This window comes from Oreochromis aureus, linkage group 7, assembly GCF_013358895.1.
Source record: "Oreochromis aureus strain Israel breed Guangdong linkage group 7, ZZ_aureus, whole genome shotgun sequence".
In the NCBI taxonomy this organism is placed as follows: domain Eukaryota; kingdom Metazoa; phylum Chordata; class Actinopteri; order Cichliformes; family Cichlidae; genus Oreochromis; species Oreochromis aureus.
In genome coordinates this window covers 17078283-17103656 of record NC_052948.1, presented here as the reverse complement: position 1 = coordinate 17103656, position 25374 = coordinate 17078283, and the positions used below count along the sequence as shown (strand labels likewise).

General features: G+C 43.0%; 1 protein-coding gene across 10 annotated transcripts; it reads left to right on the top strand.

The window, feature by feature from the left end:
* Positions 1-4284: 4284 nt before the first annotated feature.
* Positions 4285-25055, top strand: LOC116332617 (coiled-coil domain-containing protein 136-like). Of its 10 annotated transcripts, none has more exons than XM_039615352.1 (10): positions 4301-4385; positions 5188-5332; positions 11723-12040; positions 16107-16181; positions 16712-17014; positions 18035-18152; positions 18607-18883; positions 18974-19105; positions 20751-20863; positions 22841-25055. In XM_039615352.1, the coding sequence occupies exons 2-10, from the start codon at positions 5281-5283 to the stop codon at positions 22851-22853; spliced, it is 1401 nt and encodes a 466-aa protein (XP_039471286.1). In that variant the 5' UTR covers positions 4301-4385; positions 5188-5280; the 3' UTR covers positions 22854-25055. The 10 variants fall into 10 exon arrangements, 9 of the variants coding, with proteins under 9 accessions (XP_039471292.1, XP_039471286.1, XP_039471291.1 ...); XM_039615353.1 differs by lacking the exon at positions 4301-4385 and adding an exon at positions 4916-5033; XM_039615351.1 differs by lacking the exon at positions 4301-4385 and adding an exon at positions 4916-5033 and having other exon boundaries at positions 5185-5332.
* Positions 25056-25374: the final 319 nt, after the last annotated feature.

Here is a 25374-nt window from a genome sequence, read left to right as displayed (position 1 = left end):
TAAACCCATAAATAAAAACATAGGCTGGAGTTTACCTAGAGGGCACTGCCGACGTAGGCCTCAATTAATTTGAGTGAAGAGAGCTGAAGGCTTAAGTGATTGTGTAAATCTGGTTCAAATCAAAAGAAAAATATTAGTTTAAGGGTCCCTAATATAGCCTGTTTTACACATAAAAAGAGCACCCATCAAATGTATGTGTATGGTGATTGGTCTGTCAGGGATTTAGGAAGGAACATACTTTCTTGGTTGCACCTAAAGTTGGGAGCATATGTAAACAACTATCAGGTGGCTAGAGGTAGAAATTCCATGCTGCAGCTCATTTCATTGAAAATAAATGCTGAAAACAAAAATCCCCAAATGCAACACTTTTTGGGCTACAGGCCCATCGGACCTCCATTTGAAGCCAAGGGTGGAGGCGCTACTCTTCAGAAATCCTCTAGTGTCGTTGGTGCATTGACTGAAATTATGGGAAAGTTCTGACCTCTCTGCTAACTTCTTCATTGATTTACGTAGACTGCTCTGGCAGCACTGGGCCCTTCCTATTTCCTGTTTATGGTGTCATGGAAACAGGCCATGTTCCCTTCCTCTGCTTTTGCACTATAACATGAAAATGTAGCCTGCATCTGGAAACGAGCCACAGTCTCATAACAGAGCCAGTGTGAGATCTGCAGCCCCCGTGACGCTGCAGTGTCTAAAACCAGAATTAGAACCTCCAGCGATGAATTCATAGAAATAGAAAGTTCCAGATTTATGGAGGCATTTATCATCAAGGTCTTCATATAAATCTCCTCTTAAAATGCCCTAATTCAAAGGCACCTCCAATTTCCTTTAGTTGCTAAGCAACCATAGAGCGCCACAGTGATGCTTGGAGTTAAAGGCTGGCAGCCCAGTGGTGTAAAGTCGATTGTGGGGGTGAATCACTGTCTTTTATGGCTCTGAGGTTCCATTACACGGCCTGCAGACAATGACAATGATACACTGTCACTGCAGAGTAATTATACGTCCTGTTGATCCCTCTGGTGTATCCGCAAGCAAATTATGCCAGCTCAATGGCTGTAGTGGGGTTTCTGTTGGTTGACCAGTGCTGCAGGAGCAGCAGTTGGTCATTATGATCATTTTTGAGAAATTTAACAAGCTGTTGGGCAGTTGCTAGATCTGTGAAAACAACAAGAAAGTGTTTTTTTGATAGTGAGTTTAATTTGCCGTCAATGCTTGCAAAGTTCCTTTTAAGGTCAGCATGACACTTGTGATGGCTCTTCTCGGCCCAGCTGCGTCTGTGTTAGGTTTATTTTGGTTTGTGATTTAACTGCTGTTAAAAATGTGCTTTGGGCCCATTTTGACTCCCACCCTGTAACTCCAAACAATGTCTTTACTTTAAATAAATGAGTGCCTTTAACCGAAATTTCTTATCTGCACTTCTTGCCCAAATGCTGAAGAGTATTTGTGCATATGTAATTAATTTTATAATGTGTGCTTGATTTGTTTTTAATACTTCTGCAAGTCTAGACTCATCAGACTGTTATTGTTGACATTGTGATGATTATTTCACCAGATGTGTGATGTGGTGCCAAGCGTTTGTGTGGGCAAGAACAGTGTAAAGGCTTCGCTGGCAACGGACCACCATGTCTGAGATTTCTGGAGTGATACACTGGATGGAGTGAAAGACTCTTATCCATACTAACAAAATCAGTAATCCTATAACTGTGTAGCGTATGGGGCTTATGGGTGTAACACAGAATTGGTTCCACATCTTATAACACATAATGTAAATATAGTGCACGAGTACTCTTGACTTGCTAATAAAATAATGGCCGTTTATAGTGACATTTTCTGAATTTATTGCCTAAATATTCACTAAAGTTATAAAAAATACAACTCTATAGCCTATTTAAAATACTGTTTTAACTTCAAACTATGGCTTTATACTATTCTTGGTGCCCTGTTAAGTTAGTATAACTTACTCCTCTTAAGTTGAAGTTACTTTTTCTTTGAGTCATCAATTTTGCATTTTCTTTTTTTAAAGTAAAGCCAGCTCATTAAATTTTACAGTGTAGTCCTCTAGTGCTCGGTGCATTGCGGTATACAGTGTTTCAGCTTACAGCGTTGGTGAAAAACATCTACATGCCCCAGATCTGCCCACAGTTTAATGTTATTTACCAGGACACTTCTAAAGCTGGTTTTAAAGGTATAGAAGCATCCAATGGAAGCATTAGCAGATTTTCAATAACGTGTGGTTTGTCTTTATTTTCTAGCTTCACCACTAATCACCTCTCTGTATTTTGCACTACCAAAGCAGCACCCAGCTGGCAAATAAAATTAGTGACTGTTAAACAGGGCAGTGCTTAGTGGGTAATCTATTAAGAAGTGTCCACCAGTTAAGGACCTCTTTTATGCTACAGCCTCACGGTTGTGTGTGTGTGTGTGTGTGTGTGTGTGTGTGTGTGTGTGTGTGTGTGTGTGTGTGTGTGTGTGTGTGTGTGTGTGTGTGTGGGGGGGGGGGGGGACAAAGGTTGCAGACACACTTCATTACAAACCACAAATGTTAAACGCTGAAAACAGTAGGATTTATTTCTCTGGGGACGACAGCTGTGTTCGTATGTTTATGGAAATTTTGCAGCAAATCAAATGAGTTGGTAGTGAGACATATACTCTCAGTCATTGCATGAATTCTTCATGTTGTGATGCACATTTTTATGTAAATCCTTTGTCAACGCTCGTATTCAGTCGCTACGCTAATGCAAGATGTTTAATGTGATACCAGACATGAGGAATAGTAAGAAATAAGGGGCTTGTGGACGTGTGTGTGTGTGCATGTTTGTGCGTATCTGTTCATTTGCTTCATGCCAAATATAGGCTCGCATTCCTGACGTCTGCACTGTGGCTGTGGGCACAGTAACTTGTTGAATCTGGACAAGACAAAGACCACAGTCTGAGCAGATTGGACAGATTCCCTTCATGTGACCTCACACTCTGTGGGACTGCTCTCTGCAGCAGAACAAACAACTCATCTCTAACAGTTTCACTGCAGGACGACCAGATCTTGATCAACAGGCACTCGTAGAGACATTTGCTGCTATAAAATGCTCGCGATTTCCCACAAAACAACATTTCTGAGTGATTTTTAAGCCTCTAACAGTGCAGCATTCAGCGCTATCCTCACTGCAGCTTCATGGCTGAGTCTGTGGGGCCTGTGGAGAGGCAGGTACATGACATCGATCTGGTTCAACTTTCTACTAAAAATATTTTGACCAAGGTTTGACAGTATCTGCATTTCCTCTTTGGCACTTCTACTTTGCAGCCCGGGTGCTTCTGCCACACTAGAGTGACACTTGTGGATTGAAGCCAGACATTGTCAGCTCATTATCAACACCCTGTCATGTGTTGTCAGCCTGCGCTTTCCACAGCTCTCCCTTCCTGTGTATGTGTGTGTGTCTGTGTGGGGGGTGTTATTGTGTGTGGTGAGGAGACTGTGGGATGACTTAAGAGCTGAAAGATGTCTCCCTGCTCAGGCTCCTTGTCTGAGGATTAAGGCTGCACAAGGAAGTAAAGGAAGTGCTTACAAGGAGGCATCGGTCTTTTCCAGTCCGATGTTTTTGTTTTTTTCTTCCTATCCCTTGTTTCGTGTTGTCGACCTCTCAGAAATCACATGCTGTTTATCACAGATACAAACAACAGGAACATGCTGCTACTCAGACACAGGTTTTCTGCTTCCTTCTATTTCCGTTCCGCTACAGTTTTTTGTGCCTTTCTTAAAACACATTTCCTCTTTCAGATGCTGCCAGATTGCACATGAGAGCGCATGTGTCAAACATTGTGTGTGCATCTTCTGTCTGCAAAGCACTTCCTGGTTCCTGACAGTATAGTGTTAGAAATATCCCCCTCCTGTGCCAGCGAACGGTTAAGCCTGGCCCCCCATTCCTTTCCACTTCTTTCTCCCTCTCTCTCTGTGTCTGCTGACATATTTTCAGACTTTCACGCCACACCTCAAATCTCTGGCTCCTTACTGCACAGAAGTTGCCAGATGTGATAGCAGCTGAAACTAAGTGTGAGAAAATGTGTGTGTGTGTTTGTGTATGGGTGGTGGTGGTGGTGGTGGTTGTGTGTGTGTGTGTGTGTGTGTGGGGGGGGCTGAAAGACAGAAGGAGAGACAAAAAAAAGCTGTGTGTGTGAAAGTTGTGATGAAAATGGAGCGAGTGGTGTTATAGTTGAGATGATGTATATATTTATAGCATAAGTGCCACTGTTCATTAGCAGCGAGCGAGAGAGAGAGAGTCAGCAAGGGGAGGGGAGGAAATGAACAATGGAGGGGAAATGATCAGTAATCTGCGACGCTAGCTGTCAGCCTCCACTGCAACAGCCTGTCTGGATTCTGGATCTCATTATAGGTAAATTCATTTGGCTTTGGGGCCACGGCCAAAATATGCTCAAGTAATTGAGAGAGACAGAGAGAGTGTATGTGAGTGTAACTGTGTGTACAAAAAAGGGAAGCACGGGTCAGTGTTTTATTGTAAGTAGGATTTGCATATATCTTGGTTCTGTGATTGTCTGAACTACTTTTTAATGCATTGCCAGTGATGCCTTTCACACTAACTGTTATTAGGGCTTCTAAAAATGAATCACCAAGATCCCAACTAAAGCTAACATTTAGCAAGCTAGTCTAAAGCATCACCACACACATTTGGACCTATGAAAAGATTTTTGAAAAAAAGGGCCTTGGTGATCATTGTTGTCCGCGTTTGTAAACAAATGTAAAAAGTGAGGCAAATGCAAAAGGGGCACAAGTGGAGGCACTGGTGAGAAGGACGGTGCAGAAAAAAAGGAGTGCAAACATAGTAAACAGAGTGGAGCCTGAAGGGAGAGAGAGCATGTGAAAGACGGAGAGAGAGGGCTGTGCCGGGGAGACGGAGCTTGCCATCTGGAAAACAGCATCTTTCCCTCCGCTCTGCTCCTCCCCTCTTCTTCCCTCTCGGCATCTCTCCCACGCTCCAGAGCCCAGCCTTCAGCTCCCCGGATCTTTCCCAAACTCTCCCGAGGTACAGGCGGTTTGTGTGTGCATGCGCGCGTGTGTTTGCGTGTGCCAAGTTTGTGAGATTCGGTGCGCGCGCGCGCGCGTGCTGTACGAGTACTTGACACCGCGATCAGTACTTTCCGTGTGTTTGTCTCCCTCCTCTCCTCTCCGCGCAGCAGCAGCGGCAGCTGAGGTGGGCGTGCGGACCCTCTGACCCTCTCTCGCCCACTCTTCCTCCGTCTCTCCCTCTTCGCAGCAGCGACAGGGGGGCTATGGATGGACTGCGTTTACCTCCACTCATAGAGGAGGCTTTGGACTCCACAGGTCTGTGTGCTGCTGTGTTGTCAGTGTGTGTTCATCTGCGACTCCGCGTAGCTGGATACAGCCGTGTGGCTGTGTTTTGCACTACAGATTATATAGACAGCGATCAGCCGGGGAAAAAGGTAGAGGGTTAATGTTTATCTCTCTCTCTCTCTCTCTTTTCTTTTTTCAAAGAAAGAGCATGCTCTCTAAAAGTGAGTGATGTAAAGTGGGCAGGATGTGGAACGGGAGAAGGGTGGTCTGGTGTCGAGGTGTTTACTGTGGGAGCGTGTTTCTAAAGAGCTGCAGTCGAGCTGACAGACTGAGTGAGTGAGTGCGTGGACAGCACGGTAAGATACGGCATCTGTGGACGTTTGATGGAGGCGACAAGCTGCCAGGTAACGATTTGCTGGCAGCCAAAGGCAGGAAATAATTTAGGCCTAGCGTTTAGCACTGTTGAATTTGTTGCATATGTTATCCCGATGGAGAACTGATGGAATCTGGAGTCATACAGAGCTGGGTGTTATTTTTGCTAAAGATTGAATCTCTCTCATGTTTTACGCAGATTATCATCTGCGGAGGAATGAGACGTGCTTATAGTGCACATAGTGGCTTGGAGCAGATGAGCAGCTTCACTTAGGCTTGCTTGGTAACTTCATTCCACTGAAAGTTGCTGCATGACAGCGAACACAATGCATCTTTATTTTATGTTTTCGCCTCAGATAGAATTAGTACTGTTTAACTATGCAGAAAAGAATGTGTGGTATTTCTCTCTCTCTTTCCATGATTCACAATGAAGAAGGAGTATGTGTTTTGCAGACAGAGTGGCCCTGTGTGTGTGTGTGTGTGGACGCTGGAAGGAGGATGTTTATTGGTGTGGAGGGGCTCGGAGAAACAGACACACACACAGGTCAGCAGTTTGCTCAGAGTCAGGTTTCCTTTTCCTCTGTTAATGTCCTAAAAGTGAACTTTCAGGAGCAAGGACTGGGTGGCTCATTTCTTTTAATATGTTCGCCATAGATGCCCGTAGACTTATCAAACCACTTGCATTTGTGAGCACTTTTGTTTATTACATTTGTTGTGCTGAAGCCTGACCGCCGTAACGCGGATGCTGTCTCAGGAGAAATCCTTCCTTACCTAACAAGCTTGTTCCTGTTATCTATCCTGTTAACTCCAGGGACTTTTTTATTTTTTTCCTTTCATCACAACCTGAGGCATGTTTTGAAAGCTGGGAATTCAGTGCTCGTGATGGCAAACATTGAGCTTATGAGCTTATGGTGGTGTCAGTCCTGACTTCTGGAGCATAAAAAGAACTAGAAAGTGGATTGAGCTGAGTTGATAACTGATATCGTTTTGAATTATGTACCTTTGGGGGATCTAAAGGGATTTAAGTGCATTTATTCTGCTCTTGCTGAGGTCAGCCCTAACTCTCAGCATAAGCCTGGGTTCTTCAAAAAAGCAATTTTATTAAAAAATTAGCAGCATTTTTCTGGTTTTTGCACTTTTGCTGAGGATTAATTCTACACTGCCTTGCCACATCTACCAACAGAGAATGCAGATGCTCCTGTGCAAACACATGCTGCCGCCGAGCAAGATCATCACAGGCACATCTGACATTTACAAGGTGTCTGCATACGATGCCGCCACTGGCCACCATATTGCTCCTCCCTCCCACTTGCACGAGCTGCCGAACACTTTTCTCTCCATCCTTCTCTCAGCTTTTCCCACTCAGTATCTCGTCCCCCTCTTTCAGATGGAATCCTTTGCTCTCTTCAGCGCCCACACACCCTCCAACACACACACAGACACACACACACGCACAGACACACAAACCTTTTGCACCTGCCAGAGCGTCAGCCCACGCAGCATTTCTCTCCTCTTCTTTCCCTCCATTCCCTCATCTTCTCTCCAGTGTTGTGCCCTCATGCTGCAAAAATTCACATCAGCAGTGGATACTCCCCAAAGGTACACAAACAGAATTTCTTTCAGCTCTCCGGAACTAATAAACAGCAAAGTTGCTGCCTTGGACAAACTTTGTAGATGTGGGAGCTGCTTAGACCTTTGAGAAAAACCAAAAAGCCAAGAACAACAAATGAAAACAAATCTCGCATGCTTTTCTGCCCTCAAGCATCCCTGATCCCTGTTTCTCACTGTCACATGTTCCCCCCACCCACTTCTCTGGTCTCTCCCACCAGACCTAAGTGCTTCATTTAAAAAAATAGGGGGAAAAAAGGGCTCTTAAGGCACTCTGCAGGTCCCTGGCTAAACCGAGTGTGCCATGTGTTCTTTATTCTTACTCGGCTGTATAATGGAAAAATTCTTAAAACTTTCAAGTGAATAGAGAAGGTTCACGAACTCCCGCAGCTCCTTCCTTCAGCTCCCCTCTCGCCCCCATGGCTTTAACTTTTCTTTTCCCTCGCAGAAATGCTTGGCATTGTCAGCCTATCATTAGTGCACCCTTCCTCACGCTCTGGGTTTATCTTTTTTGAATTTTGGCAGCTACACAATGAGCTGTGGTGTCCCCTATTTTTTTAAAATAAGACCTAAGTGATAAAAAAACCTTTCCATAGAGATTGTTTTGCTCGGGGTGGTGGTTTGGAGGGGGGGTTGATTTGTGATGAAATGGGTTATAACTGCATGACTTGTTTTCCTGCGTTCTTCTTCTGATGCTATTCATATCCCTTAATGGAATAGCTATGCAACAAGCTTACGCACACACTGCACCAGTGCAGATTCGTATTAAAAAAGAACAAAAAACACACATTCCCTGAATAAATCACCTACAGCGTGCACATACTGACACAGATTTTGTGCGTGCTCATCTAATGAGGCCAAATTATAGCACATCCTGCGATGCTTTTCTATTCCATTGACCCACTTTCCCTTATTCCCCTTTGAAAGCGCAAATATGAATTTTCCATTTAAATAACAGAACGGCTGATTAAGTCGCTTCAACTTTCTTTTCTTCTCCTGCTGCTGTTGTTCCTCACTCTCCCTGGACTTTTCAGCCTCTGAAGTGCAGTACAGAGAGAGAGCGAGGGAAAGAGATAAACTCACTTTAACCTCACGAGACCTCCACCTCTGTCGCTTGCTGCTCATCTGGAGCCGCTGAGTCTCCACGCAGCTTGAAAGCAGTGCATCTCATATGATGGTGACCTCACCGTGTTGGCTTTGTGACGGTGCACCTGATACAATTGCACAGACTCTTCTCTGGGGGGGTAAAGGAAAGGTTTCTATGGAAAGCAAAGCAGTGGACAAAAATACAGCTTTATCACCATGGTGATTCTCTATATGTTGAAACTCTGGGTTGTTGGTGTGCTGACCAAGGGTGCATGGTGGATGTGGAGATGTGTGGGGTTAACGTCTTAAATCTTTCTCCTTCCTTGTGTGTCTCTAATTGTTTTTTTCCCCTGTTTCCCTTTCACATATGCTCCTACGGTGGCTCCTTGTTATTTCAGCTCCCCCTCCCTCCTCTGTATTATGTGTTGCTGAGGAAGTGTGCCAGTGCAGGGAAAAAGCTACAACATCAGAGCAGGGCTGATTTCAAAGCTGGGGTAGGAGGGGGTGTTGTGCATTATGCATGGCCTCCTACACGTAGATTCGTCACACACACACACACACACACACACACACACACACACACACACACACACACACACACACATATGATCATAAATACAGTATGTTGTGTATATAGACTCATCAGAAGTGGGGATCTCACTACACATGTATGCATGCTCATATTCTATGTATTTACACACATGCAAAGCCAAAGAGAAGTGGTCACTAGTGGCGTGTATTCATATGCAAATATAAACTCTTGGGGCATATGCACAAATGAACCACTGACACCGCGGTACACACCTGTTTGCTCAGTCACAACACACCCAGGACACGACACCCGTAGACAGCCTCCTCCAGCGCCGCCTTTCAGCGAGCAGTCGTTTCTTTTATTTGCTGATTTGACACCAGATGTTCCTAACTACCTAACTAGCAGTCAATTCATTTAACTAGCAGCAATAGGGAGAGACTCTCTTAAATTCTCTCGAAAGCACTTTGCTCCACATTCCCTATTATATTACACCTGATTGCACGAAGCGGTATCATTAAAGATAAAGACTGTAAAAAAAGTGAGCGCATAAATGCTGTTTTTCCCAGTAAATTCCTGTCTACTTAATTAGTCTGCGAGGCTGAGCTTCAGATTTCGCTGCTCGATGGATGCGCACTCTTCTCTGCGAGCCCGTCCCTCAACCCATCCCTCTGCTGGCTAAAAATCCCCGCTCTGCTCTTCAATTTTGCAAAGTGCAATTTTCATTATGCTCCACACTCCATCGCAGAACGCCAAATCAGAAGCAAAACAAAAAGGCTCGTGTTGACACATTAAATGTTTGAATTAAATCTCAGGCAGCCTTTCTGAGATGCTGACAAAGACTACTTGGCTCTGCCTGTTGCCTCTCTTCTAAAGTGGCACAGTGTGTATACCAACATACTCGGTGTGCTGTGCTGCAGTGTGATTATGAAAGAATGTGTTGTGCATAGATAAAAGCCGTCCTCTCCCCGGAGCTGTTGCACTGCTCCTGAGATGACTCCGCTGTCCGTCGCCTGCTCTTGTATGCGCGCGGCGTCCATGTCTAATGCAATCCCAGCGTGACTAAAAGAAAAAATCAAGCACAGTGGAGTGAGCACAGGTGTCACTGCAGCTGATTTGGCTGCACAATGTGCTCGACATTCACCCACAAGGTGAGGAGATTAAGTTTCTTTTAAATATACCTAACAAGTGTTTTTTAAAAGAGAGGACAATAATGACCATCTATAGTTTACAAAAGAAAACACTTGATCCAAAGCCTTTTGGAGTTACCCACCATGAGCTCAACATATCCTGTAAGAGATTTGGATGTGAGTGATATTCAGTGGGAAGCCTTTTGTCTCTTGATGGCCTTTAGCCGCCCCTGGCTATACAAGCAGCTCCGGCTAAAACTCCCCGCCACAGAGCTCCGGCTCTCTCTTTCTTTATGACTAACTCATTACACCAGCATCAAAGTTTAATGACAAAATAGCCCTGCGCTCATGAAACCTCTCGCATGCCTCTCAGGGGCCGCATTGTTTAAATTAACATCATTATGAGACAGGAAGGAATAAGACTGTCACAGATGCATGATAAAATATGCTGTGATGGACACCGTTACATCTAGCGAGCAGAGAAAAAGAAAGAAAAAATAATTATCACAAGAACTGGAAGCATCCCCAGAGCCGAGATTACACCGGTGAGCATCACTCTTAATTAGGGTAGATCTTTAGTTAATGCTTTATTCCGTCCCCTGCTGCAGCCTTCTTCTTTTTTCTCATCACATCTCTCCATCTTCTGTTCCTCAGTGAACACCATTCCCCCTTTCCCATCCTCACATTGCTTTCTGAGTACAAACAGCAATTTTTGGCCACTTGGAGACCACTCAGACATGAATGCGCAGCACTACATATTGATTTATTTCTGAGAAGGACTTGACCCAGGAGGGCACGCTGTTGAGAAGTGAGAGTGAAAGGATATTAGGTCAGTGTGTGTTTGTGTGTGTGTGTAATGCAAGCAAAACTGCCAGGGATGCCTTCTATTCTGAACTGCTCTGACTTTGTCTCAGTAGCTGCAGTGAGACAAAGAGCTATAATGCACAATCAAGTTCACTCTTATTGGTCTGCATCATATATAATGTCTCAATTTTGGTTTTAGAGCTTCTGATTGGGCCTGAGCTTATTACTGAGCAAAATCTTTAAAGAAGAAGGCAAAAATGTGACACGAGATCATGTGAAAGAGCTGTGTGTCACATCTCTCTTACTATGAGTGGTAGCTCTGTTGTTGTGGACTTAGAGGTGCATTGCTGAGTGGTGAGTCATAGCGATTGCTTCACCTCCCCACTTCTGTTTCCGCATTGTGTCAGCTAACCTGCGCCACCTGCTGGCCAAACATTTAAATCCACAGTGCGGATACAATGATGCGTGTGCCATAACACACAAAGCTTTGAAATGCGGTGAATAAAGAAAAATATGTTGCGTGTGAATGCTACTACATTAACGTCTGCTTATTACAAAATTCTGACATTTTAAGGCACGTCTGATTTTCTTCCTTTAATCAGTGGAATCACTAAAGAAAAAGGATTGTGTCCTGGAGTTAATCACAAAAGAGGATTTTCAGTTATACTGTCTGATTGAACAGCTACGCTTAAATCAGAGTGAACAGGATGTGATGTACAAAGAAGTCGGTGCCACTTTAATCACAAGATGGTGCTGTTGATTCGGGGGAGATGAGACCATTTGCTCTGCAGCCAAGCGTGACTGAGTTTTTAGGCGATGACAGATGGGTTTGTCACCTGTAAGGCTCTCCATCCCTTTTCCTTCTCGTAATGTCTGCCATCTCTCCACCAGATGACCCCTGTGATCTGAAAGCCGAGAGCAGCCCCACCATGGACAACGAGATAACCGCCAAGGAGCGAGGAGTCCTGGAGGAGAACAACGAGAAAGAGGAGATGGACCAGGAGAGATCTCAGGAGGAAGAGGGGGAAGAAAAGAAAATGAAAGAGGAGGAAGGTGAAGGGGAGGAGAAGAGGAAGAAGGAGCAAGAGCCGCTGACTGAGGAGCAGGAGCTGGAGGAGCTCAGGGCGCAGGTGCTGCAGCTGCTGCTGGAGCTGGAGGAGGCCAGAGAGACCTCCAACAAACATCAGGAGAGCTTCCACGAGCTGCAAGGTGAGAACTCTTGCCTTGAATACCTCTAGGACTGTATCCCTATACTGTACTATGTATTCATTCTTTAATACCTTTAATTATTCATTTATTAACATTAACATTAAATCACCCCCCATAAAAATGAATGCAAATGCACTAATCATCCATCAACATGCATTCATTCTGTAAGATTTTTTCTGGCATTTATAGATTATGCTGACTGCCATGATAGTCCCTACTCTGACATTTTTATCTGTTATGTTCAGTCACAACTGGAATCGGTAACAAAAGCTGAATAAAAAGCACGTCACATTTTAACACACATAGGTAATAAAACACAAATAGCCGGGCCTTTTTCACCAATTTCTCTTCATAATATAATTTTTCCTTCTTTTAATTCTAGGACAGCTTTGCAAAAAGGAATGCTACACCAATCGCTTTGCTTAGAAATTAATCTGCATTTTGCAATTAACCATCATTTTTCAAATCTGCAAATTGTTTGCCAGCGCCGCTCCCAAATCGCATTTACAAAAGCAATAACCCTGGGCTTTCATTCGTTACATTTCCAACACATGCATATTCGGTGAGTGGAAAAGAAAAATAATGGAAATAGCTAAGACCAACAAGCAAAGTTGAAAAAGAAAAAACCTTTTCATTTAATTGCGGGTAAATTTTCTGTGAGCTAAAAACGCTACCGAACATTTTTTACTAACCTTGTTTTTGGCCTTTCCCTTGCTGTGAAAAAAACTCCATTTGTGCTGTAAGACGTCATGATTATAAAATTCCTGTTACAATCTCAGCCTGAATTTTCTTCAGAGTACTTTTACATAAATGTTTAAACTATTTTTTCCCCTATTTCTACACTGATCAGTAGAAAAAAACCCTCTCTTAACTTTCTAGGCTAACAGTTTATATGTGGTTACTGACAGTCTGTTGCTCATAGTCATTAAAAAGAGCATAACCTCATACCTTAGAAATGATGAGCATAATGTTCAGAGACACTAGCAGTGACTAAGGCCTTGGGTATGAGGTTACACTGAGCTCAGTGTGTGTGTGCGTTTATGAGTGTGTGCATTTAACAGTGTGTCATTCTTAGAGACATGGCATGGTGAGCTCAGCAGTTTGTCTGGCAGCGGGGGGAACCATTCCTCAGACAACTGCGCTCACACTGCGGGAAGTTTCTAGACTGAGTGTCCTAGACCTCAACCAGAATTCAGTATTGGTCGAGACCCTCTGGGAACAGTCAGCTGTTCGGTGCGTTGGCAGCTGATGCATGCAGATGCTGTTGTCTCGGTTTCGGGTTTCTACCCCCACACCAGTAATGATGTAGCTTGATGAATGGTTTAATCTGAGGGCGTTAAAAACCAAATTTAAAATGGAAAAAGTTGTAAATAATATTGATAACACTCTACTAACTGTAGCTTAAACATTATGAAAATAAAAAATGAGATTCTAGATCCATGGAAGTGGCACTGCGAGGTGATACTGAACAGCCTATGTTTAGCAAGTACATTGTTTATGAATTTCACGAGCTTGGTCAAGAACATTCTGGGAAGCGACTGGTGAGTTTGGTGAAATGGCACAATGGCCTGTTATGGAGGGCTTCCTGTGTAGTCAGTGGTTATCTGTCTTTTTTAAGAAGTCACCCTCAGCTGAGAGAGGCCCAGTGCAGATAGATGAGACCTAAGTGACCCCAACCCTCTAAGAAGAGGCCAGCCCTTATCTTAGCTATAGCCAATGACTGGCTTGCTCCTCATTTCAAGCTTAAAGTTGGCTTATCACAGTCTTTTCCATTTGGTATGCTAGTATAACCAAACAAAATGACACGATGCTAAGCTCCCTGGTTAAACACAAAACATGTTATATTGTTAAAGCTAAACTGAATCAAAGACTTCTTTCAGTCACTAATTAGGACATAAGGAAAGCTAAACAGCGAAGCAGCAGGTTACCAAAAAACAGACAGACAATGCCCCCCCCCCAACAAAATCTCCAGTGACAAATGACAGTTATCCAGCTCCAGTGATAATCACATGGAGTTCAGAGGCCAGCACTATCAAGCAGGAATAAGAGTCAGTAAAGAAATTCAGGGTTTAACCGAGTTTTTTGTATTACAAGGATCATTCATAATGAAGTATATTGCCAGGCAACTTATGCTATACCTACCTATCCTATTTTCAGACTTGTACTCGTTGGCCTCATATAAAATTTGCAAGCAAGCCTACTTACCAGGTTGAATTATGTGTTTATATTTACTCTCACGCCATTTAATGCAACCAGGTTGCAGCTTAAATAGTAAGGCTAAAACTGGCTCATACAGAAAAGACGCGGCTACTCACATTTAGGCAGCGCGTGAATTCAGACGTATTTTTAGTCAGATCTTCCCGTGCACATTTTTTCCAACTTTCCTCCCGGCTTTAAATAGATTTTATTCAGGCCGTCTCACGCCGTCTCAGTCTTGCTGACCACCAAATCACTTAGAGCGCATACACATGCTAGTACAGCACTTTTCCTATCACACACACTCACACACCTTTGCTTTGGCTGCAGCAACTGTGCATTTGGCGTGTATGATGAGTTTTCTAATTTTATAGTTTGCTCTTATTTTGTAAAATATTCCAGCGTGCTGCCAGCAGACTGGACACCTTCTGCCAACGCCTTTTTATGTGAATAGATTGGAAAACTCAGGGTTGATTGCCACCTTTTGCGTGACTGCATAGCAGGAACCCTAATGTTAGGGTAAGCCAGATAACGAAAACATACCCTGGGTCTGTTGATCTTGCTTCATATTACAGACTGCAGGTGTTGGTGATCAGGCGCCTGGAGGGGTGCCGCAGATAGACCTGAAACACTCTTCCAAGCAGCAGCCTGAAGTCAGTGGGCATAACAGGCACTCTACATGTTTAGATTCTTATGCGGGACACAACACCACGAAGGACGCATTTGATCTGCCCGTAGATAACTCACTGCCATTAAGTACACAAGTCACGAGAAGGCTAATGCGTCCTCCAGCAGATGGTACAGTCCCCACAGAGACCCTGATCTTAGCAACATGGAGTCACCCTGGGATTACACGAAGAGACACAAGCAATTAAGGAATGTGGCAACTTTTCCAAAACACTTGGAGCAACCCACTTGTTTCCAAAAGTGTGTAGAAGTTATACTAATGGAAAAGTGCACCAAACACTGATTTTTAAAAAAATAATTTTTTACAATTAAATTGTACTTGTGAAAGTACTTTGTGCGTGTGTGTGTGTGTTTTTTACAAGTATCTTATGTCACTCTTAGTGTTTATAATTTAGCCATCGATCCATTATCTTCCATTATCCTTGTTGCGGATTGGATGGAGCCTATCCCAGCTACCATAGGGCGAGAGGCCGGGTACACCCTGGACACATTGCCAGTCTGTCGCAGGCCTAAAACATAGAGACCATTCAGACTCGCATTACCCCATGGGTAATTATGCCCACTGTCACCAAGTGCTTGCGTCTGATTTTTGGAGTTTTATCTCTATTATTTTAGGGCCTTGACCTGACAATTTAAAGCACCTTGAGCCAATTGTTGTGGTTTGGTGCCATGTAAATAAAGCTGAATTGGATGGACGTATGATTTGATTTAAGAATACGCTCTCGCTATCCTCTTATGTCCTCTTGCTGCTATATAAAAGCCATCAGTGAATCTGCCTGAAGTATGTGGCAGAAAACATTTGGCATGAGACATGTTGATAGGGACCAAAAATAAACAGAAATTCAAAAATAGCAGCAAACCAAAAGCTGTGAAACTGGCAGCCAAAGCACTCTGCGTTATTTTTCTACTGCTATCTTTTAAGTTTAGAAGAGAATCTTCCAATGAAAAGGATCATTAGGAACTCGCATACCAGAAAGAAAAATCCTGCTAAGTAATATTGATGGTCTGCTCACGTACTGTTCATTGCTTTTAACAGAAGCAGACATACAAAGCTGCTTGTGTCATCCAGTCATGCCTCAAGGTTGAACAGCTTATCAAGTTGTCATCTTTCTTCTTTTGGCCTGCTGCACTTTTTTCCTCTTATCTCACTACCCACTCCTGACTCCCCGTCTCTCCTCTCCAGGTCTGTTGGAGGATGAGCGTCTGGCAAGTGCCCATCAGGCTGAGGCATTCACACGGCAGATCCAGAATCTACAAGGTATCAACACAATATGCCTAAAGATCTCTAAAATAACATTTTGGGTCATTTTTTCCCTTGGATTAAAAAATCGAAAGTTTTACATCCCTCAGTGCTTAAGCTCTCTGCAGATTTTGATCTTTAAGCAGCTAATTTATTAGCAGGACTTCCGTTTCATGCCAGAATTTTTGTTCTCAAAGACAGACAAAGAAAATCAGAAAGGAAAAAAAAGTTCTTTAAAGTTGCGCGGTGGAGAGAACTCTCCATTCCTGAAATGACTAAACTAATAATCCCAACCTGACCCTGAATAAAAAGCATGCCAGTTACCATCAGTTACATCAGCTCCTCTTTCAAACAGCACCCGCACAGGCGTATGCAAGTACACACCAACCACCTACACACACACAAACACACACAGGCCCACAACTGCAAAGCCTCAGGTGAGATCATACATATACACCCATACTGACACTGCAGTCTCACCCACACATCTGCCATAAAGAAAACCTAACGTTCTCCTCCTCCTCTTCCTCTTCCCCCGCTTGCCACAGCCCAGTTGCGCTCTGTGCAGGAGGAGATGTACAGCCTGGAGGAGGAGAAGGAGAGCGAGCTGGCCGAGGCCCAGGAGGAGCTGCGCACGGCTCAGGAGGAGGTGCTCCTGCTCCAGCAGGCCGCGGAGGAGGCAGCGGCGGAGAGGGAGAACGACATCGCCTCGCTGCAGGAAGAGCTGTGTCGCCGGCGGGCCGAGCTGCAGCGCCTCAGTGAAGAAACCCAGGAGTACGAGCTGGAGATAACCACGCTCAGGGCCGAAATCAGCATGAAGAGCCAGCGCAGGGAGGCCGAGAGGAGAGAGGGTATGGGATGAGGAAAGGGGGGAGGGAGAAACAGCTACAGTCAGAGAAGAAGTGACGCTGCATCACGTGTGTCTTATTAGGTTCTTAGTTACCCAAGTCATTGTAGTCTTACGAGCTTGAGAAAAGAAGGCGACTGGTTGTCTTTAAGTTTGTGAATTTAATCGTACTAGGGGTTAAATCCGCCTTTTTTCCTCATCTTAACTCATGTGACGTAGGACATGAGAAGTAGTAGGTCAATGACCACCTCTCACAGGAACAACCCCCAGTAGGGGTTAAATACCTGGGACTCTTCATGTTTTGTTTTAAGAAGTATTGAAGCCTCTTGGATTAGAGGCGAAAACATCTTCACAAACTCAAAAATAAAGTTTTCTTCTTTCTTCAAGCTTTTAAGTTTAGCACAAAAAGCCTGTGATCAGTCTTTGCACGAGGATGGTCTCGTTTCTTCACAGCATGTTAGTAAACTGCAGTCAGGAACATCTGTCATTGGCGGGTTCAGTAAATGCTACAAAATAGGATTGCTGGGAGTTGAGAAAGGGAGTGACATGTGTGTGTATATTCAGAATACCAGGGACATGAGGTCACGACAGGGAGGGACCCACACTTCCAGCGCATGATGTCACTGCTGGGCTCTGGAGCTGGGTGGGACCGAGGGTGGGGGGGAACATCACCAAAATGCACAAACATTATTGGTGGAAATGGCTTTTCTGCTTCAGTTCTTGCACATACTAAAACATTTGTAAGCCTTAAAGGAACTGCCAGTCGGATTTTGATACCACTGAGACAGAGCTGGCATGCATGTGTCATCCTGCTGCCAATCATTATTCCAGGCTAAGCTAACCAGCTGCTGGCTGTCGCTTCATCTTCAGCAGACAGATATGAGATTGTTCCAAAGCTTCTCGTGCTCTGAGAAGAGAGCAGATGACTAAAATTTACGTTTTACACTATCTGTACTATAAAGATGTGTAGGAGTATACGATGTCGTTTTAAACATCCTCATTTGTGGCCTTCTTGCTCGGACAGGTGACGTCGACCTGCTAAAGGAGGAGTGCCGCATGCTGAGGGAGGAGTGTCAGACCCTGAAGGAGGACAACAGACGGCTCTCCGAGAGGCTGCAGCTGCTGCAAAGACAGAGGACATGGTGAGAGGTCAACGACTGCTCACTCGTCAGCTGTGCTCACTGGATCAGCTGGAGGGGATACCCTCTGGTATTACTAGCTCCCATCACAGCACCGACCACCTGTTTAAGCACTCCAGCAAAGTTGTAGCATGATATGAGGGATTACACATAAGCAATTAAGAATTAAGAATGCCTTTGGATTGTAAGGTTGTTCTATGTGATGAGCATTTGCCAATATTGTCTGGCCATTTACTGGGAAATTTAAAAGAATAGATGTTACTGTGCATGCCTATAGGGTGTAAATATTTTAACTTCAGGTTTAACTGTATGTGTAGCTGAAAAGCAGGTTGACAAAACAGTGTCACCATTTGATATCAACATTTCTAGTATGGGTTAACACATTCTGCTGTTTTTACAATAAGAAGTAAAAAATGATAGCAGCCGGTTAATTTGGAGCCGCTTTATGACCTCGCAGCTCTAGCGTCTACCTGTCGCTGAAAGAGGAAGACGCAGGGGAGGGCACAGAGGGAAAGGAGATGGAGACCGGCTCAGATGAGGTCATGACAGAGAGCTACATGACCATGGCCCAGTCTGAGAACTGTCGTCTGGTGGATGCCTCCATCCAGAAGAACATCTCATTCGATGGGAAGCCGATGACGCCGACGAGCTGGACCGGAGGGATCGGGGAGATCTTCTCGCTGAGAGACCAGCTGAAACAGGCTGAGGAAAAGGCCTCACAAGTTCAGAGAGAGGTACAGTGGCCTAGTTTGCTAGTGACGCCACGACTAGAAAGATTTGGTACACACTATTCTTCTGATTCTTTTGGCCTCTGTGTCCTCCAGTGTGAGGGTCTGAAGATGGAGCTGCAGGAGTTGCAGGTACTGTATGACAGCAGTCAGAGGGAGAGGGCAGAGCTGGAGGAGGAGCTGCAGCGCTGCAAGGCAGAGCTGGAGAAGCTGTCGGGGGGGACGCAGGTGAGGAACCACAGAGCTCAAGCCCATCACGGGACAAACTATAATAAAAGTATAGCGCTGGCATCAGCAGAGAAACTGATTGAAATGCTGTACATCTTTCTGTGATTGCTGATAATATATTTAGATATTTATCATTGCTTTCTGAACTTGTTCCCATATTTTGTTTTTAAATGATATGAATTTATTCTAAAAGCAATATTCCAGCTACACAATGAAGGAAATGTAAAGTTGTTTTTGTTGTTGTTGTTTGCAGTCACACTATCTACTAACACATAACGAACCTCACATTGCTCCTCACTGTATCCTGTGTCTGTTGAGCCCACTTTTTTATGTGTCCCATACTGCAGCGATACATGTGTTGATATGAGCTGACTTGGCCTGTCAGCCCATATCAGTATTTACTGTGTGCTTTGGGCTGGGGAACGTTCCCCCCACTGTGTCTGTGTCCTGACTGCTCAGTTAGAGCAATGCTTAAATACTGTTGTTTGACAAAAACACAAAACCTCTAATAAAATGCATTCAGGCGCCTTGGAACTAATGCACTTTATACCACTGAAGCCTATAAGCAGACTTGAGATCTTTTTAACACAGTAAATGTAATTAAGTGACTTATTTTTTCTTGTTTAGACTTTTTATTTAATTCCAGACTGGTTTCTCTTCCTTCTAATAAAGTTACATATGAAAAATCTAAATGAAATGAAATGAAACTGAACACAATTCATGCCATATCCATTTAAAGCGCGACTATTCTTACATAATAACTACTTGAAAGCATCCAGCATGGTTTGTACATTGAAGTATGAGTTATAACTTCTCAGTTCAATGTATTTTTCATGACCTCTCAGCCTTCCAGGTGCCACTGAATGAAAGCATAGATTGTGATTTCCATTGCAAAGCTCCCGAAGAATTTGAATGCACTGACGGTAGAACAGTCTGTGCTTTCACCTGCATTGCCATGCAAAGACAGTATTAACAAGTTTTAAAAAGAGCAGATAAAAACTCAATGAAAAATCTAAACAAAACCTCAGAATTTGGATCATATTTTTGCGATGGTTGAAATCATCCAGTGAAAACAGAACTGTGTTTTGTCTGCAACAGCCATGATGAGATGTCTCCACATCGTGTCGAACTGTCTACCCGTGCCTGTCTCTGACGCTGTCCTTGTTCTCTGAATGTCCATGATCTCTCAGCCTGTATGACGACAAATTTTTTACGACACACGAACAAATTAACTTCAAAATGAGGATAGAGAGACTAACATACCTTCATATGCTAAGTCCATCCTGCGTGCCTTTCTTTCTTTTTCTTTTTTTGCTAGCATGATATCACACGCAGCCAGTAAATGCCACATGGGACTGCTCATGCATACTCACACTGAGTTGATGTTTATGTCACCGTAAAGTTTTGCATTGTTTGTTTAATAGGAAATATTAAATCACTCCATCACAGTCCTTCCCCCCGTATATCACAGCCACAGGCCATTTCACACTTAGAATTGAGTGATTTGTGTAGTGTAGTGGTGGTCCATTTGTGCCGTTGTCACACATCCTTATCTGTTTGTTTTATTATTTGGCTACCTCGCTCCATCATTCATTCATCCCCTTCATTGCCATGGTCCTTGTGTTTGTTTTTGTTCCCTCCTCAGAGATTCATCCATCCGTCTGAGCACGCTGTTCTCTCCATCCCCTTCATAGGAATGATTGTAATTGTGGCTGTGGTCTGGTGCTGGTTGTCGGAGCTGGCGTCCCAGAGAGCAAGGTATGGGAGGAGCTTATATCTGTCTGAAGCGTAATGCTACTTATGGTTCTTGCAAAATATACTATGGATTAGTTCACCTAAATTACACAAAAAAATAAATAATATGCTAAACGAAAGACAAACAAGAGCAGTCAGAGAGCGCAATCCCCCCTCCCCCAGAACGCAGGGGCTATACTAAAACTTTAAGGTTTTATGATGCCTTATTACAACGTGCTTATATCAGCCTGCTTTTATAACAACAACTCTGATGTTTGGCCTCAGACAAGGAAGCATTACATATTAAAATGGTGCATTTTATTATCTTTACCCAGATGATTGGAGCAGAACTGGCTGAAATCTTTGGCTTCTATAAGCTGTAAAAACTTAAGATTTTATGATATATTCATGCGGTGTGTCATTTGCAAAACTTTAAGCTGTCATTGTGATGTTGTATTGAAAAAATGAAACATGTTGTACACTCTCTCCGTGCCCTTTCATATGATATCTTACTCATTATAGTTTCATGAACTGTTTTTCAAGGTCAGCTTTGAAATCCTAGAGTTTCAAAGTGTTTAGCTGGCTCACTGTGAGCTGTCTGGAGATGGGAGGGTTGCATGTCTAATTTGCTGACAATACGTAATTGGGTCAATAATAAATAAGCAGGTTTTTATGTGTTAGAGTCCTGACTTCAGCTGAGAGAAGGAAGAGGAAGAGCAAGATGTGGAAATAAGGGAGGAGAGAGTGCAATGGTGGAGGAGGAAAAAGACATAATGAAAAAGAGATGATAAAAATAAACATGTACAAATGTTAAAAGGTCATATGTAAATATATATATTTGGATATTTGGGATCTTTAAATTAAAACTAACTTGCAAGTTAGTACTACATAAAATGTGATTAGGTGAAATGGCGCTGTCCGTCATAGCCACTGTACTAAAGATGGTGGGGCTCAAATCCCTGACAGCTCGGAATGATAGTGCATGGCTAATAAACCACACAGCTGACGAATGACCTTTGGAGGTATCAAAGATGAAAATCAAAGAAAACAAGCATGTCGTTATGTTGGGAATCAGGTGTTTTCAGTCCCATTGCAAAGCAAATCTAGCAATGCAGTCTGGTTTTACAAACATTTGTGAAAGAATGGGCCAATCTAAAGAGTGTGTACTGTTAGATATGTAAAGTTACAGAGCAGGGTCAACAACACTCTGCTGACTCAATAACTGCAGAGCTCCAAACCTCCTCTGGCATTAATGTCAGCATATAAACTGTGGACCAGGAGCTTCATGGGATGGGTTTCCCCGGCCGAGCAGCTCCTGTAGATGTAAAGTGTTGATAGCCTAGTGTTTTTGCTCCATATAGTAAGAGGTAAATATGTTATTTTGGTGAACTAATCCTTTATTTGTAAGGAATCTTTGTGTTTAGTTGTTATGGGAGAATCTAAACTGAAGAAATTCCAAATACGGCCTTTAAAATCTGAAACACACTGAAAAACAGATAATATTAACCACTGCCGTCTGTGCACCATTTATGAAAGGTCAACATGGGACGGGTGGGCAGTTTGGCAAAACTGAAAAACAAGAAATCTTTGAGCTTCACTGAATGAATAATTTAAAGAAAAAGCTCAACATTTCATTGGGAAATATGATTTACCACTTTCTTGCCAAGATTTAAATGAGAAGATTGTTACAACAGTCATTTATTTGTGTTAAATGTGAAACTACAGCCAAATGATATTTAGCTTAAATTAGTATTTTTTTAAAATGTGGTTTGTAAATAGTGAGCTTTGGAGGTGTGAGTTGGTGTTTCCCTAACCAATTACCCCCTGATTTGTTTGCACTGACATTAAATCAGTAACATCTCAATCTCTGAGAGAAGCAAATGTGCCCATTTCGCAAAATGTGGAACTATTCTTTCTATAAGACATCTAGTGTGTATCATCTATGGGTGACAGTTAACCTCTGCTGACTCCTGACACTCTTCCTTTCATGTCTTCCCTCAGGGGAGTGAGGTAGGTTGGAGCTCCATTGTGACTATCACTGCAGCCACAGCTGTGCTACTAGTGATGACTAGCTTATTGAGAGCTCTCGTCCGATTCTGACTGGATGGGTAACAACCGCACGGGACGGACGTCTGCTTCAGACCAGCCCTCACGTCTCCTGCCACGTCTATATCGAGTCACCCGGAATGATCTAAATGTGATAGAAGTGACAACTTTGTAGTAGAAACACCTACGGGGAAACCTTTATCTCTAACGAGACGGTACTACATGCACGCACAGGCTGAGAAAGATGCGCCCGGCATCACTCAAGGCTGAAGACGACAATGACAATGAGCTGACCTGCAGACAGTGCACACGAGGACTGTCCTTTAAATGTATGCTAGTGCTGTGTCATTCCTCTCCTGTGTCAGTGAATATGATTTTTTTTCTCTTTTAACAATGTGACAAATTATGTTTTTCAGTAGTGTGTACCAAATTGGTTTTAGCTTATTTAACCATTATTTATTTATTTGCTATTTAAACTGTTGTTAATAGGTGTCTCTGATCATAAGGACAAGCGTTTGATTTGGAGGAATGCGCTGAAACCCCCAAAAGTGTACATAGCAGAAAGAATTGTTAACAATCAGTTACTGACCCCCCACCCACCCATCAAAAAAACAATGCAATATATGCATGAACAAAAGGTAACAAGTCTTCATGAATTAGCAGTCTATCATATCTATTATTGTGTTATTTTGCCCTTAAATTAGATATTAGACAGCCTTCATTACAAAGCCCTGTGGTCTGCAAGCACGAGAAGGCTGATTGTGGTCAGCCCCTCTTCACATTCCCCTTAATTTATCAATGAACCAACACACCAGGAGGTTAATGCAGAGCCACTTCACTTTGAAATACCCCAACAATATGATTTCTTGTTATGTACTAACATAATAAAGCAGCGTTAGGAGCACATCCTGGTGGGGGTGGGGTGGGTCTATGTTGTCACTGTTTCTTATACTTTAAGCTAATGCTAATGTCATTGTGAAGGAATTCATGTTCTTTTTTCTCTGTAAGGCTTTAAACTGGCTTTTGAGTGTTTTGTTAGTGATTTTTTAAGGCGACTGCAGATTGTTCAAGGTACACAGTGTGAGAATGTCGACCTTCAGCTTTACCTACTACATGCTTTATGGGGGAAAAAACCCCTCTGCAGATCTGATTACTACCAGTTGATATCCAGATATTGACAGATTACAACACTGATGCAGTGAAATGAGCGAGCACAGCTATTTCTGAAGGCATTACAGGCGCAGTTATGGGTCCAAAATATGTAAATAAGAAAGTGTCAGAAAGAGTTAGGCTAAGCATCAGTTAGGAAAAACTTATGTATCTATGGCAGGACTCTGTTTACATTTGTGATATATGTTATTTTCTTGGTGAAAAATCTTTTAGAACTGAAAACGGCATGCTAGAAAAACATAGAAGCACAAACATATAATTTATGTTGTTTATGTGGATTCTTTGTATTTCATGTATATAGATGTGACATATAGTACTATGGGAGAGATATTTCTTAAATCCATTTGTACTAGCTTTGTAGAAAGTCTACTCTATTTTGAAAGAGCATCGTATATTTGATAGCCAAAATATATGTCATTTTAATGTTCATTATTTATGGTGAGGTCATTCAGGAGGATTGATAGCATCGCTTACCATTTTCAGTACCTCCGTGTCTAGAGGTGGTGTAGCCGTTGCATGCGTTTAGATTGCAGTTGACCGTAGGTGCAAGAAAGTGCAATATGACTCCTGTTTCTTCAAACCTGTTGAGTTTCAGAAACGTATTGGAAGTTTTTTCTGAAGCCTCGACCTTCATTAGCAATGCCTGACAATTTTTATTTCTGCATATGCACATAGGCTAAGAAAACAAAAAATGTGCCGCTGGACTGCAAATGTTGTCAGTGTCTGTTGGATCAATCGTACAATAGAAATGGAATTCCCATTACTTGCATTAGTATTGAATACTGTCTGATTTGATACATGTGTCACTCACTCTGAGTTTCCTTCATGAATACTGACTTTTATCATAGTTTCAAAAGCTTCTGTAACTGCAGTGTTTCTCGGCTTACTGCTTTACATTTGGATAGCATTGTTGTTTTCAATATAGTTGTGGCTATTTTGTTACCCGGAGGTCTATTTTGCACTGTACACGACTTGAGAAAATAAATATACCCGACCCACATGATGTCTGAGAGCTTTATTTTTTCCTGGGTGGTGGTCTCACCCGGCATCAGTCACAAGGTTTAAAGGTCTTACGGAATCCCATTCATGAAAACATAAGTCCAGTCTGAGTAAGAGCAGTCTCTCTGGTGGCGTCACATTACATGGGTTGTATGGATATTAATAAACTTCCTTCCAACGGCGTGACATAAGCTGACAGACATGGCTTCCTTACAGATGGCACAGAGGTTACACTCATGACTCCACTGCCACAGCTCATGGTTTACTGAGTTTGAGTGCATCCAATTATCTAAAAGTAGCCTACATGTGCAGCTCTATAG

Bases quoted from the DNA above. Each gene is read 5' to 3' on its own strand.
- LOC116332617 (XM_039615350.1), top strand. From the start codon at position 6,053: ATGCAGAAAAGAATGTGTGGTATTTCTCTCTCTCTTTCCATGATTCAC. The intron at 17,015-18,034 runs GTATGGGATGAG...TTGCTCGGACAG, and splicing joins GGAGGCCGAGAGGAGAGAGG to GTGACGTCGACCTGCTAAAG. The intron at 19,106-20,750 runs GTGAGGAACCAC...TTCCCTCCTCAG, and splicing joins AGCTGTCGGGGGGGACGCAG to AGATTCATCCATCCGTCTGA.